The 16,201-nt window shown below is 34.1% G+C and overlaps 2 protein-coding genes across 2 annotated transcripts; one reads left to right on the top strand and one right to left on the bottom strand.

Annotated features, from left to right (window-relative positions):
* Window positions 1–4,120: 4,120 nt before the first annotated feature.
* LOC109239947 (elongator complex protein 5) lies at window positions 4,121–9,538 on the top strand. Its single transcript, XM_019406553.1, has 9 exons — window positions 4,121–4,354; window positions 4,468–4,560; window positions 4,650–4,816; window positions 4,902–4,948; window positions 6,869–6,938; window positions 8,091–8,317; window positions 8,402–8,491; window positions 8,655–8,730; window positions 8,887–9,538. The coding sequence occupies exons 1-9, from the start codon at window positions 4,188–4,190 to the stop codon at window positions 9,078–9,080; spliced, it is 1,131 nt and encodes a 376-aa protein (XP_019262098.1). The 5' UTR covers window positions 4,121–4,187; the 3' UTR covers window positions 9,081–9,538.
* A 564-nt stretch (window positions 9,539–10,102) lies between these two features.
* LOC109239944 lies at window positions 10,103–13,820 on the bottom strand. The gene is made up of 10 exons (XM_019406550.1): window positions 13,384–13,820; window positions 13,121–13,216; window positions 11,900–11,984; window positions 11,555–11,676; window positions 11,396–11,420; window positions 11,219–11,302; window positions 11,112–11,141; window positions 10,905–11,010; window positions 10,757–10,821; window positions 10,103–10,510 (listed from the first exon to the last, which is right to left on the bottom strand). The coding sequence occupies exons 1-9, from the start codon at window positions 13,474–13,476 to the stop codon at window positions 10,758–10,760; spliced, it is 705 nt and encodes a 234-aa protein (XP_019262095.1). The 5' UTR covers window positions 13,477–13,820; the 3' UTR covers window positions 10,103–10,510; window position 10,757.
* Window positions 13,821–16,201: the final 2,381 nt, after the last annotated feature.

Consider the following 16,201-nt stretch of genomic DNA (forward strand, 5'->3'; position numbering starts at 1 on the left):
TCAATCAAACACAGTGAGAGGATAGTAAGAAAAAGGCCCCTAAGGGTCCAAACAGCTCTGGCACAAGGCCCAAACATGGCATTCAAGCCAATTCACAGAAACTATTTTTAAACACATAAGTATCATATAGTTTCAACCAAATACGCAACTTATAGTTGCTACGGGATGGATCAAGTCACAATATCTAATGGTGCACGTCCACACGCCCGTCACCTAGCACGTGCGTCACCCTAAAATAGTATTCGGGGTTTCATACCCTCAGGACTAGATTTCCAATCGTTACTTACCTCAAACAAGCCAATTCCAATACCGAGCAAGCCAAGCGATGCTCCAAAAATGTTATCTCGCGCGTTCCGACCTCCGAACGGCTCGAAACTAACCAAACACAACTCAAATATATCAAACAATGCTAAAGCAACCAATCCCAATCGAAAAAGGTCGAATCTTTAATCAAAAGCCCAAAATCGGCTAAAAAGCCCAAGCCGGGCCCACATCTCAAAACCCGACAAAACTCATAAAATCCGACAACCCATTCAATTATGAGTCCAACCATACTAGTTTCATCAAACTCCGACTCCGAATCGATGTTCAAAACTTAAAAATTCACTTTATGAAACTTTAGGCAAAAACCCCCAAATTTCACTTTGAAATCATCAATCAAATGCCAAAAACGAAGATGGATTCATGAAATATAACCAAAACCGAGTAGAGAACACTTACCCCCATTACATATGGTGAAAATCGCCTCCAAATCGCCCAAATCCGAGCTCCCCAACTCAAAATATGACCAAATGAACAAACCCTTATTTTATATATTTTTCTGCCAGCTATTCTGCCTCGCTTCCCATGCCAAACGATCACAAAACTCGCCTTTGATGCCTCCAATGGATTCCTTGTAAAATTTTAGTCAACTTAGGTTCTTGAATCACTCCATTTGACCTCATATTGAAGGAGATATGTTGGTTTCAATATTCGAAAATAGTGCAGATTTTTAAATACGAATTCAGCGGCAATTTCGTAATTAATCTGAAAAATCTGGCAACCCAATTCTTTGTAAAATGACCATAAAATCCTCATACGATGTCCAAATTCGAAAATTTTTTTTTGTTATGGCTCCGTGATTACGATACGGATCTAATGCTTCAATAAGAACAGAAATTGGAGCTCATTTGCTTAATGTAGTACCATTTATGCTTGTAAAACTACGTCGAAACATCAAAAACGAGCGCAATACAACCCAAACCTATCCGAAACTCACCCGAGCCCCTCGGGACCCTATTCGAACTTACCAACAAGTCCCATATCATAACACGAACCTACTTGAGGCCTCAAAACACACATAACAACATCGAAACGACGAATCACACCTCAATTCGAAATCAATGAACTTGAAACTTCAAACTTCCACAACCGATGTCGAAACCTATCAAATCACGTCCAATTGAACTCAAATTTTGCACACGTCACATTTGACATTTTGGACCTGCTTCAACTTCTGGAATCGGAATCGGAATCCGACCCTGATATCAAAAAGTTCACTCCCGGTCAAACTTTCAAAATTCCAACTTTTGCTATTTCAAGCCAAATTCTACTATGGACCTCCAAAGCACAATCCGGACGCGCTCCTAAGTCCAAAATCACCTAATGGAGCTAACGGAACCATCAAATCCGATCCGAGGTCAAATTCTAAAAAGTCAAACCTTGGTCAAACCTTTAAAATTTAAGGCTTCTAACTGAGAATCATTCTTCCAAATCAATTCCGAATAACCTGAAAACCAAAACCGACGATTCACATAAGTCATAATACTTCATACGGAGCTACTCATGCCCTCAAACAACCGAGCGAAGTGCAATTGCTCAAAACGACCGGTCGGGTCGTTACAAATTAATTGTATGATTGAAATTGAACTATCGACTCAGGAAATGGAGGATATTTTTTTAGCTATTTAGCTAACACGAGTACACTTTCGGGCCAAAAAAAACGAAATTGATACCAAAGTGCCTCCTATTTTTTCCTTCCTATACAATATTTAATTTTGTATATTACCCTAAACAAGGATTACTTACAAATTATATATATTCCACCTTAAAAGGCTCCCAATCCATTATTAGTGCCTTAAATTAGGGGATTCTTTGCTTGAAAAAAGGCATAACTGAGGGAACAATGGTGTTAACCACCTTTTCCTTCCCTAATCAACTATATTTTTTTTAAAAAGAAAAGAATAGAAAAGAAAGCAAACAGACAGGAGAGTAGCAATACTTCTAAGCAAATGTCACCCTAATTGTTCTTTTTTTTTTAAATCTTTTTTTGCAGACAAGCATATTTTCTGAATTTTGAAAACAAAAGAAGAAAGAAAACTACTTCAGCTAGTGCAATGATCATGTAGCAATGTTAAAATGCATATAAGTGAAGCTGAAATCATTTGAATAATTTCTCTAATGATTTTGACGAAAATCCCATCTCATTAGAATATAGTTTGATATCTTCTGTCATTTATCCATAAATAAAATACAGACATCATATTATGCTTCTCATAAGAAAAAAATTGATGGCAAACAGGAGAACGATAAAAAAGCCAGAAAATGAGGATCCTCTTAATTTACCAACAAAAGAAATCAACTGACATCTATAAGCTGGGGCAAAAGTAGGCACAATGTTAATAAGAAAAAGAAAGAAAAAGGAAACTAAAACACAACATATTCAGTGGAGACTTCTTTCATGACAACACAAGCCCAATTTACAAAAACCAATGCCTTTAACCAACACATTCAATTTCAAGAAAAGAATAATACATGGTACAACATCATACAAATTAAAAATAAATTTCACACAAATTTTATACAAAATTTGATATATCTACAACAACATACCTAATAAAATAAATTTCATACAACTAATTATACAATATTCAACTTATCTATAACTTTCATACATCTTCCTTACCCGGTTAAATACAACTACAATATTATACAACTTAAATACAATTTTCATACAAATTTTATACTATATGTCTTTTGTACATTATATATATATTTTATATATAATTTGTATATATTTTGTATGTGATGTGTGCCTCTTCCTCTCTAAAATTCCAATCAAAACTTACTATCTTAATACAATTTTTATACATATCAACAACTTTATGTAAAAAAGATAGTATTGATAACTTAAATACAAATTTTATACAACGATTCATATATTATACAACTATTTTTCAACTTTCATACAACATTCAAATAATAAAAAATCTATAACTACAACAGAATACAATTTACATATAATTATACTACAACTTTGCTACATTTTTGTAAGTATATGGTATGTTATGTCTTCTTCTTCTTCTTCTTCTTCTTCTTCTTCTTCTTCTTCTTCTTCTTCTTCTTCTTCTTCTTCTTCTTCTTCTTCTTCGAGTTTCAATATGAAATTCAGCCAAAATCAAGTCTAATCTTCACCAAACACCCTCAAAATTGAGATATAAACTCCAAATAATATTCTCAATTGTTTGCAACAACACCAAATCCAAACAAATAATGGTATTTGAAAACCCAAATTCGAATTCAAAGTTTTAAAGTTTTTTAATAGCTGTCAATGGTGGAGAGTCAAACATCTTCAAAATTTATTGATTGATAATTTTAATTTGAACACCAATTGTGCAACATGAAAGGAAACTGCTAAGTTAAAACTCTATAGTAAAACGATTGAAATTCATTGATGAATTTCATTAAAAATATATACAACATGAAAGGATAAAAAATAGAGAACATCAGTGGAAGAAAAATTGGGGAAAGAACAGAGAATGAGAGATTGAGAGATAGAGAGATGAAGAGAGAGAGAGAGAGATGGAGAGAGAATAAGGATGAGAAATAATTGATTCCTTATTCAATTTCTAATATAAAGGGATACTTATTTAATTCCTAAAATGTATATAATTGATAAATTATATATGCTTATATAATCAAAATTGAAACTTGAGTAGAGAAGATAATAAAGTTTCAAATAATGTATAGGAAGATAAAAATGTCATTCAAATAGTTGAGGCAAAATTGGTCACTTTCCTAAGAAAAAAGGAGTGGGTGTCGAGTGAATAATATCAAATCCAAGGGGCCAAAATAAACATTACGAATTTCTTCAAACCCAGGGTTTTTCTCCGCCATTTTCCCCTTTGCAGCTCTTGGTGTGTTCTACAATGGCGGAAACAATCAGCAGAGCTCTCCGTGACGGAGCATTCGAAGGAGAACACGCTCCCGCTCTTAGTATAAAGGATACTATCCACACGCCTCTCGGTTCCTTCGTCTTCAACCATATTCTCACGCAACTCACTTCCAACATTCTCGCCGGTAAATCACAGTCTCGGTCAGTTCAGCTCTTCACGCGATTTATTACTTAATATTTATCACACTAATAAGAATATCATGTTTTAATTTATGTTATAATTTGATAAATTCGTTGACTGATGGTTCATACAGAGGTGTTGTGCTGGTTGCTTTAACTCGGCCTCCGTCGTTCTATGCTGAACTGTTGAAAAATAAAGGTTTCGACATTTCCTTATCAAGTAAATGGTTAGAATCATCCTTCTTTTAGTGAATCAAGTTTATTTATTATGAAATAAAATACGTGTTTTTTTGCTAATGTACTGAATTTTGCTCAGGCTAAGAGTTTTAGATTGCTATTCGGATCCTCTTGGATGGAAAAACAAGTTGATGGAGAGAGGAACTGTAAGAAATCCGTACGAAGAGACCTTACTTAAAACTAGTTTATGTAAAAACTTGAAAGAATTGGACAAGGTTTTGTCTTCGATTGTTGAACTTGGAAAAGGTAAGGCTTTGAGAATTTTTGTTAATGTAAAAATTATGTTGTGTTTTGATGAATTCAGACTGATCTTATTTTTTGTAATTGGCAGAAATTGTTGAAGAGGGAAAAGGGAGATTTGCAGTTGCAATAGACTCGGTAATGCTACTTAATGTCAGTTTTGGTTTAGTGAGCTAAGAGTGGATGCTGCTTGTGTGTCAACTCTCAAGTGACTTCGTCATTGATTAGGAACAGTTGGTTTGGTTTTCATATCTGCATACTGTAGTTTGTTGCGAAGATGTGTAGTGATCACTAGATATTGAGCACCCAATAAGTAGTTTGTCCTTTTTGTTGAAGGAAATTTCTTTATAGAAGAAGTCGTGTAGAAAACTTGGTCCTACATTCACAGAGAAGGTTCTCTTCTCTTATTACTGCGAAATAGGAATCCTGACATAAGCGAAAAGCACTTATGCCTTCAGTCATGCGGTTCGACGGATGAAAATTTGTTTTATACATTCTCTAAAGTTGAAATATCAATCGCATAGAAAGCATGGCAATCAGCGGACTTAATGTACTATTGCACCTTCTATTTTGTCAATATGTTATTGGTCCTGCTATCTATGACAGTTAGAACTGTGTGCTTGTTTGATGAGGAAACTTCCTAGATTTTTCTTAGTTTAGTTTTTCTGCATTGCTTTCCAGATATAAGACATGATAGTTCTTTTGTCCCTTAGTGAATGGCTGAATGCACACATTCAGTATTCATGTACTTTTACATGAGGAAACTTCTCTGTTTCTTATTTTAACAACTTTAACTAAATCAGAGCTATCATTTTGTTTTACTACAACCAGCAGTACCTATCCTGGCATTAGTGGCTATACACAGATAGTTCTTGTTGTCTCTCATCAACTGATCCACTCTAGTTTTTTTGCATGGAGTGATGCTTAGCAAATTGTGGATATAATAAGTTGGGGTTCGATGATTTGTCAAATTATGGAAAATGTATCTGATTGCCTCGTCTGGTTGACCACAATGGGAAATCTTCTGCATACGCAGTCGAGGCATCAGTTGCTTTTGTCAAATTTCTTGAGTAATAAGGACCTCGATTAGGTTAAGAGAATTCTTGTTTTACCTTGATTTAACTATCAAAAGATGGAACTTAAATAAGATATGGTTCCTAAATAGTTCCATAACCTTGAACTCTTTCTACTGAAAAGAACTGTTTCAGTTGAATGGTCGAGACATTTTATAATGAGTTTGTGCAGAAACTGATTCTTCAGAAATAGAAAATGTGTATATGAAAGCATTTATATCTCACTGAAACATGGTGTTCTATTAGATTTCTCACTTCTTTTAAGTTTATTTATTTGTCTTCGTCAAATAAAAGGTGAAGCATAATTTATCTGGTGAACCATAACATCACTAGCTCTGTGAAACTGAACTCTGTTTAGAATGCAATGGTCCATCGCATGTGCACCTGCTTTTGGAAATTCACTGCACCACAGTAATTCATTTACTTGGGCATGATAAAGTCTCTGATATACCGTCCTTGACTTTGCTTATCTAACTTCTCAAAAAAGAGCTGAATTTCATATTCATCTTAGATCAGTTTAATTCGAAATTCTAATGCAAAGTTTTTCCGCCACTAATAGGTAAAATTGAAATAAGAGTATTTAACAAAATAAAATAAGAAAAACTGACCGCTTAAATGCGTACTTTAGTATTAACTCCAAAATGAATCACTTTAAATAAGCTACAGCTTTGGTTGATTGCTTATGATAGCAGTGAATCAACTATTTAAATGTTTTATCATTACAAATAGATACTAAGGCTCGTACAGTTTGAAGGCTATGATGATAAATTTTAAGTGAACTACTTAAGTTTCAGTTTTTGAAAGCGACCAACTGTATTCCGCACTACGATTTAGTCATGCGTAGCTTTTAATACTCAGAAATCCATTGATATTAGTTTGAACATTTGCATATTAGTGGTCATTTCGATACAACAAATCTCTCCCTTCTCGTCCTTCTTCCATTTATCTTAATACCATCATATTAACTTTCGAATTCCTTTTCCAGGTAAGTGAGATCTTGAGACATTCATCTCTACCTTCTGTTGCAAGAATCTTAAGTCATCTTCGCAGTCACGGTAGGCACAATTATTTTCAGGCCATCATGTGTTGTAGCTTAGTAATGAAAATATGTGGTGAAAATGTTATGACAGCTGGCTATGAAATCAAGTTTTGCTGTTGGTTTCCATCTTTATCAATTCACCGCCACATTATATGTTAACATAGACAACTAGATATTCCTGCCTGCCAGAAACTCATGATGTCTGCATCTCCCAGATTTAGGCACCAAAATTTTCCTTATGCTAGATATATGCTGTATTCAGTTTATCGTGGTATGCTTTAGGAGATGTCATGCTGCCTTCATAACTTCTTTCTGAGATGTGGTGGCCTTGCTATCTATAGCAAATTGTAATTTGTTCTTATAACTGCTGCTTTGTCTGGATGTATCTTATTCTGGAAACATTTGATCCACTATTTTTGTTTGCCTGGCATAAACATGATGTAACACATGGAGGAAGTCGAAAAAAGAAGTCCACAAGCTTTGTTAATGCCGTCAAACAGAGCCCAAATGGAATATGAATGCCAGGTGCATTAGCCATTGAACCAAACATATTGGCATTGCTCTGTATTGCGAGTTGTATAGCTAAAACATTACTTGGTATTAATACAGTGTCCAGTATCCTCTCTGGAGAAGACACATTGGCAGAAGAAGCTTCTTTGTCATTTGCCTAAGAACTCTTTTTTCTGCTAAGGTGCATCTAATGTAGTGGGTTCATTTATATAGCTGATCTTTGAGGTAGGCTTAAGGTCCTCATCAGTTCAATTCATTAATCTATTCTTGGAGTCTCTTAGCTATTACTGTGTGCACTAAGAAATCAGAAAATCAATATCGTACAAAGGCTAATCATTTTATTGATTATTAGCTTGAAACTTTTTTATATGGATAAGGATGGACATTCTTCAAAGGTAAGATTTCAAAACTATCAATTTGTAACCTTGTTCTCCTATTTGGAATGTATTTGGCAACTTTTTTTTATCACCTGATATGTGGAAATGCTTTTCTTGGCTGAAAAATTCCATTCAGCAAATTCCTAAAACATAAAGGAGGGAGAAATTGAGAATGGAAGAATTTGTCAAAGAATTTCTTTTGTGTAATTTGTTGCAACCAAATTTGCTTTCACTGGTTTGCATCGCAAGGAGTTGCTTAAACTAATTTATTTTTCTTGCAGACCAGGTCTCATGCATATTTTGCTTGTTGCATGTGGACCTTCATGAGGCCAAGGTGGCTGCCACTCTTGAATATTTATCCACTATGCATGCGGATGTGGAACCAATAGTTCAAAGAACAAACGGACAGAGAAGCGCCTCAGAGGACCTCCCGATGGTGGAACAATGCTTTAAAAGAGGGAAATTTCATGTACGCTTTAAACGCAGAAATGGACGTGTCAGAGTGATGGTAAAGGAAAAGCTATTGTTCCCTTGCAAATTAAGATAGCACGAGCACTTTATTTATCTTATACTGGTAATGATCTATTCTTAGAGGGAAGAGCTTTATGTTGAGGGATCAAGCATCAAATTTAAAGAAATTTCATCTGAAGATGGAATGACTGCTCAAAGTCTTGTTCCAAAGGTGAGTTATTTGGCAGTTCAAACCTAGTAGTAGTTTCTTCCCATTTCCTTGAATGGTGCAGCATACAGTTACAGTGAGCTCCTTTCGAGATACATCCACGTGTTAGGAGGAGTTAGAAGTCAGATCATTCTACATCTATGTTAATGAATAACTTTTGTGATAGGTTCAATTCAATTTAGAGCTGTCAGAGAAGGAGAGACTAGACCGGGCGAAAGTCGTACTCCCATTTGAGCACCAAGGTATGGGTGGACCTCTAGTTTAGGTTGTTACCACAGATTCAGTCCTTTTCTGTGAAGATAAAATGGAAACTCAGCCTATAAACCTACTTTTTTCATTCCTTTCGGCTTGTTTATCTTTTAATTTGGAAGTAAATATTGTTGTTTTGCCTCTCTCAGGAACTGGTAGACCCATTCAAATCTATGATGGTCGCAAATCGCTTAATGAAAGCGAAATTGAGCAGCAACAAGCATCAGTTGAGAAACCACAAACAACTGAGGATTCTGGCAGGGGTGAAATAATATATTTTCGGGATTCAGATGATGAGATGCCAGATTCAGATGAGGACCCCGACGATGATTTGGACATATGATAATGCATATTACCACTTGTAAACATCAGGACACCAGATTTATAGGATGAAGCTTCTAACGACCAACTTACAATCTAAATTATGTCAAAAGGTCAGGCTGCCATTACCAAATCCATGCCCAAATCTTTTGCTGGTAGGATACATGTACAATGGAACATCCTTGACCTTACTAGAATTGTAGGTTGACTGGCATGCCTGGTAAGTAGTCGGTTTAGTTGGTACGCTGCAAGTAATTTAAGCGCAGGTTATCACCAAGTAGTGTTTACCGTGTTTGCATGTTGCCTTTGACTACTCGTAGGTATAAGGGGTTGGATTTTACTGAACCGGTTAACCAGTTGGGATTAGTACAGGGTAATTTTGCTCATATCTGTGATTGTGCAACAGTGTTGCAACTTTTACTAAACGTAGTAGTTTAGTTTGCTACATGTGTTATCTGAAGTTTGGCTGTGTGCATTCAACTGTCCCAATTGCTTGCTCTCTTTGCATATTAGTGATCTATTGGTCCAGTATAGGGGAGCTAAATAAAAAGTTGATTGATTCGATTTCTTAAAACAGACTTGAGATTCTGAGACAAATTCTATACGTTGTAACTTTGTAAATCAAAATGATAGAACGGATATGATTAAGAATCTCAGTTATCACTTCGTTCAACTCTTCGGAAATGAAATGGAACAATCCTTTTGGAAGAATGGAAGGATTTCTAAATAGAACAAGAAGTTCCTTGATATATCTAATGCAGAATGAGAGTGCATAATTTTAGTCCCTTATTGACCAACTTGTAATATAAACCTTGGAATGGTAAAACGAGAAACTTATCATAACTTGGAGGAATTTGCAGGTAGCGCTTGAAAGGATCAACGCCAAGACAGAAAGGAAGGAAAAATGATAATTCAGGCAAGAGCTAATTACTCCCCGTAGCAAGACAATATTATCATCAAATGACAAGAGTTAAATTCATGTATGGTCACTGAAATTTACCCGCTTTAACAGTGGAGTAACAGAACTATTTTTGACTCATTAAATAAGTAATTGAATTATGTGTGAATTGCTCAAAAATAAAACACAGGAGCTGCAAGTCCTGTTCAGGCATCAAAAATCCACTTTAAACTGCAAAACTGATCTATAGTAAAACCAAAATTGATAGGCTCTAAACAATTTCTATTTCCCCAGTCCAGGCTAGGAACCAGCTGAACTAGAAGATGGTATTTGATTTTGCTATACAAAAGTAAGTCATAACTGTACTAATCCCATCTAAGAAGGATAAAACAAATGCGGCCAGGATTATGATAAGAGTGCACCCCTGGACAAAACTGAACGTCACATCTAAGGTTGATGAATACTATACAACAGCCATTTAAAGAATAAAAAGAATGATGAGACGACAAGTTTGCTCTGCCATATTATAAGGACCTTAACCCATCAGAAGGAACCTAAAAAGGTGAAAAGAATCAGATTCAGAGGTAAACCATAACTAGAAGCTTTATGATGCACATAAATCTAGCCCCTTCAGTCCAAAAGAAGTATATAGAACAATGCAAGTCCCAGAGAACCTAAATGAGCAAATCAAGCTTTCTCATAGCATTAATTAAGACCATGTAAAATGTGATAAACAGTCGTCAAACAGACTGATAAAACCGTAGAGATCAAAAAGAGGAAGTTTACAACCAGGAAGGTACCTCAAGATAAAAGGACAAGTCCAAGGTACATAGCTCCACAAAGAAAAACAAATGAGATCATTCCCCTGCAAAATCTCAACAAAGAGCAAATGATGTATGACCGCAAAATGTGAGAAAAATCAGATCCTGTTTTAATGCTATGACTAACCAGAGAACTCCCCAAAAAATACCAGCACAACAGCACGGACAAAGTTCAGCAAATTTCTCAGCATCACTTGTGTTCACTCTTCGAGATATTAAATCATCATAGATATCTGCAATGTCATATTTGTTAGACCATGTCATATTTGTTAGACCGTGTCACATTGCGAATGCAGAATTTTATTATTCCACAAAGAGAAAGGATAGTTTGTACCATATACTGAAAACAAGCTGTTCATAACACCTGCAGTAAATGAGAGAACCCATATAAGCAACACAACAGAATTGTGAGAGAGAGAAAGGAAGAAGAGAAGCACATACCTATGAAGAGAATTACGTAACGAAGCATACGTACTTCCGTTTGTATTTGCAGAGCCCAAATTCCACCAATGAAAATGATAAATCCTGGAAAATCCAGTTTGTTCAGATCAATGACTAAACATAAAAAGCAGTTGTAAATCAAGTACTAAAACTTATCAGGATAGTGAATGTACAAACCAATGCAAAGTCCTCGAAGTGTCCACTGTTCAAGAAAGTAAAGCAAGTTAGATTACACAAGTAAAAAGTACAGCTTGAGATATAATAAGTTTAAGGACTTGATTATCTGCTATCATTGTACAACACATAAATGCAAGTTTTTCTTACTTAGTTTCATACATTTTTTGCAAGGAAGAACACGATAAGCAAAGCGGCAATAAAACAACCAGCAGCTATCATTGCTGTGAGAACATATGTCGACGCAAGTATGAGAACCATTCCCCAAAAAGACGAACCCAGATCTTTAGGCAAAAAAAAAAAAAAGGAGCACAACAATAGTCAGTGAAAGAAAGGTTGTCAGCACTGAAATAGACAAAGCAAACTATAGTAGATGAGCTAAAACTATGGTAGATGAGCTAACTTGAAATGCATATGAATTTGGAACTTAAGCGGACACTTCATTTGTCTTTTAGGAAATGAAAGCTTAAAGTTGTATTGAAAATTGTTTCAAGGAAGAGAAATTACATCCAGCAGGCAAGATAAGCCAAGAAACACCTCCACGGGTCTGTGTCACTCCCCCCTCATTGGCATGAACTTCTATGCCCACCACCTGTACTAGTAAACCAGAAAAAGTGTGGTTCAGAATATAAAGACTAAGAACTTATTATAATATGTTGTATTGATCTGGGAACCATCCATCATATGTTGTTAGTTTTCCTCTTCCTCTATCCTTTCTGTTTCTAGCTTTCATTTTCTATAGGTAAGGGCCAGTGCCAGCCATTCCACTATTTGTACATTGTCAGTTTTCCTCTTCCTCTATCATTTCTATTTCTAAATGTCCTTTTTAAAGTTAAGGGATGCAAGCTATTCTTTGGATATGTCGAGATAGCCAAGCCAGCTTAAGCATTTCTCTGAACTCAGCTTCAATAGTCACTACTAAACCATTTCTTAAGTTCCTCACATCTTGTTAATCTTTTCTTGTTCTGCAACTAAGCCATCACGGTGTTTGTCGTGTATTTAATATGCTAATTCTTGGAAAAATAAAAGAAAGGAAGGAAATAATAGAAGTTCGATAAGGTTTTATAGCTAATTCATTGATACAGTGTATAAAGACGATTCCTTTGTCCCAACAAAGTTCTATTTTTCCTTCATAGATTATCCCACTAGTGCACCTTTCTAAAGATGAAGCTTCTAGGGGTATTATACAGGTTATATACTATAGAGAAATATTAGTTCTGTCTCATTTTAATATTGATCCTACCATAATATTTTCCTCTAAACTTATCATTTTGAAATAGTAAATCTTGTAAAGTATATAGGACTTCTTGAGAAATTCTGGAACTCGAAAATCTATGCAAGATTAACACTCAAAGGGCTTCTCAAGATAAGAAGTTGTTAAGTCCATGCATGAATTTAAGTATCAAGTAGCCATGCTCAAAACATAAGGGAATAATAGAAAAATTTGAAATTCATCTACGACTACAATGTTGGAATATCTAGTCTAGGTTCAACTTGATCTGCAGAACAGTCAAAGTGAAAATTAACATGTGATGTAAATTGAGTCTTCAGAGTTTCTGAAATAACTGATATCTTAAATTTCTCTGTCTAAACATCAAAGAGCAAGCAATTAACCAAAATGCTAGTAAATTGCACAACATATATATACATTGAAGTGAAGCTGAAAACTATCACTTATTATTAGAATGGAATTGGATTGATATCCGAGTAGAGGAGAGAGATTATTACCTCACCACATGTGAGCTTACAAGCAATTGCATGGCTTAGTTCATGAAGAAACACAGTGATGAGCTTGAAAGGTGTTATAATAAATGTTCTCCATAGCTGTTATTCAATTATTAAAAGGAACAAGCAAAAATGAGTACAAAAGGAAGAATCAGTCAATTATTGAATAGTCAAAATTCAAATAGAAAGCAATATTATTTTCCATGATAATAATTACGTACATACTTAAGATATAAAAGGAGAAGTAGATAGAGAGAGAAGGTTACGATAAAAATGAAGACGGTATAAACACCAATGGTGACAAGGAAGATGACTTGATCGTGGTTACAACAATCCTTAATCTCCCAGTTCGCCTTCATTTTCAGCTGTAATTACCTGATATATATCCAACACAATCCTTCAATTTTCAATCGATCCTCGATTGCAGGGGTCGAGGTTTTCTTCTTTTAATTTTTCTTGTATATTTTTCAAAGAATTGAAGAGGCTAAGTTTAATTGGTTAGAGTTTGTGCATTGTACGTAACGCTTTTAACAATGAGAGAGACGCCAGAAGGAGGCGGCGTTTGCTGGTGGAGCTCCTCCCACTGGCCGGCCGATGACTCTACGTAGTCGTTGATTTTTCCGAATTTCTGCCTTTACACCGGCAGAATTTTGTTGTTATTTTTTCCAGTCACATTGTTGACGATACGGTTTGTTATTTTGTTTTTCTGGTGGCAACAAGAGAATCAACCTTCCGTTTTTGCCGCCTTTATTTCTTGCTCCACTCTAATCCAACACTCCTCTCCACCTATGGGAAGTCCATATTTTTCTTTTTTCTTTTTTAAATCTTTTTCCTTTTTGTTCAATTGAAATAGAGACATTGTATTATTATTACCATTCTCAATCTATCTATCTATCCATCTATCTATCTATCTATCTCTATATTTATCTATCTATATCAATATTAGAAATGAGACTTAGCGATTGAAATTGAAGTAGATGACAAGTCTGGCTCCGAGCGCAGTATCTCCGAGGACAAAATAATAATAATGAAGCAAATAAAGTTGTTTAATTGAGAGCGAAAGTAAAATATAGCATATGTTTCTCCAAGAATTTCATGTGTTACAAAGGGTGTTGAGCCTGTTATTTATAGTTATACCTAAGGAAACAAGATCCTAGGATCAAGCTTCACTTTAAATAATAATAAAGGAGTCATTGATGAGTACGTAACGCAGGTCATGTAACGGTTGCTCATCTAATGTTAGAGAATATTCTCTCATTGAATGCTATCCGATGACAAATACTCAATCTGTTCCCGTTGATCATGCTCCCTTTGAGATTTACTCGATATCAATTGCAGCTATCGTATTCGGTACTCGTTGTTACTTGACTCGCCTTTTACCTGTCTTTGCATTGGTCGGAAACTTAAGTTAGCATTAGAATTCCATGCAAATTTATGTTAAAAATATATTCTCAATGTTTTTTATTCAACAGTTATTTAGTGTTTCGTATAAATATTTTAGTTTTTGAAGGGCATAAAAGTCGATCAATATTTCATGTATATTTTTGTCGTTCGACATTTTGCATAAAACATTTGTGCTTTTAGAATAACTAGTCTATATGTACGTGCTTTGCACGTATATATCTCACTATGATTAAGATAAGTTGAAAAAAAATTTCTTCCTATAACTTTCATATAAAGATGTTTTTCGCGTAAAAATAAAAATTCCGACCTGCTATTTGTTTGTTAGTATTAATTTTAAAACTTTTATTTCAGTAAGAAGTCTACCAATAAACAAATTAGATTTATCATTTAAGTTTCTCATCGAATTCTAATTTCAAACAATAAGATAGCGTAAGAGAGTAGTAGATATTAATTATTTTGGATAGTAAGTGCAACTAATGGTAGAAAGTTGAGATTTAGCCGAACACATATAAATTTTCAAGAGCCTCAAGAGTGGATATATATATATATATATATATATATATATATATATATATATATATATATATATATATATATATACACCCTGTCTCCATAAATTAAAATTTTAAAAATCACATTAATATTTTATTAAAAAGTTATTTGAGGTATATGATAGAAGTTAATTGAAAAAAAAACTCCTAAAATAATTATTGTTGAACATATTTAGATAACTCTGATAATAGTAAGAACTCCATCTCATAAGAGGTCCTCAATCATCTTAGTTCACTAATTGTTTTTAAATTTTGAATACATATCCTTGAGATTTATGAGTTTATTCTCGAATTTTCTTTGGAAAGAATAATAATTCTTAAATTTCATTCCTAGAAGAACACAAACCCGATTAACAACTAATAAAGACCAAATATTTTTGTTTTCCTCGTAAAATTGTACTACTTTTTATCAATAAAAAAAATACTCTAGTAAATTATCTTTTCAAAAGAATATAAAAAATGAACCACTATCACAAAAGTTTGAATATATTGATTATATTTATTAATCTACTCTTCTATGTTTTGAAGATCGAACTTTCTTTCTCTGTTCAATCATATAATCATGTATCTCGGATGATATCGAATCCTGTTCTTTTATGCTTACAATGATTTTTTAAGTAGTTGATTCTGAAAGGACTACATTAATAATATTCTAAAAAATAGCGAAGAAACAAAATTCAATCAAAATTAGAAGAAAAGATATTTCTACAAACTGAAATAAAACATCTAATGTAAACATTGAGTGAAAAAATAGAAATACTCGCAAGCCTAAAACTCTTCAAAAGATACATAACGTTCCTTGTAGCTTGCAGCACTAGATATCACTTCATAAGTTCTTGCCTCTTGCCCCTTATTTTTTTTTTTTTTAATATTCTGAATCTTTAAAATCTTTTTCACAATTTTTAATTTATCCACCAAAAAAACTGTAATAAAAAACGGTAGAAGACGAATATATATATGGTGAATATGAAGTAGACTAGGTTGTTTTACGTACATGCCAAGTTTCAACGATATTAAAGAATGACTTTTACGTATAACGGTCATAGTCAAAACATTGAAATAATAGATTTAGAACAAGTAAAAAGGACATTTATATTTGTTTGGATCTTTACCGTAATTATTAGAATAT

This window comes from Nicotiana attenuata, unplaced genomic scaffold (assembly GCF_001879085.1).
Source record: "Nicotiana attenuata strain UT unplaced genomic scaffold, NIATTr2, whole genome shotgun sequence".
Taxonomy (NCBI): domain Eukaryota; kingdom Viridiplantae; phylum Streptophyta; class Magnoliopsida; order Solanales; family Solanaceae; genus Nicotiana; species Nicotiana attenuata.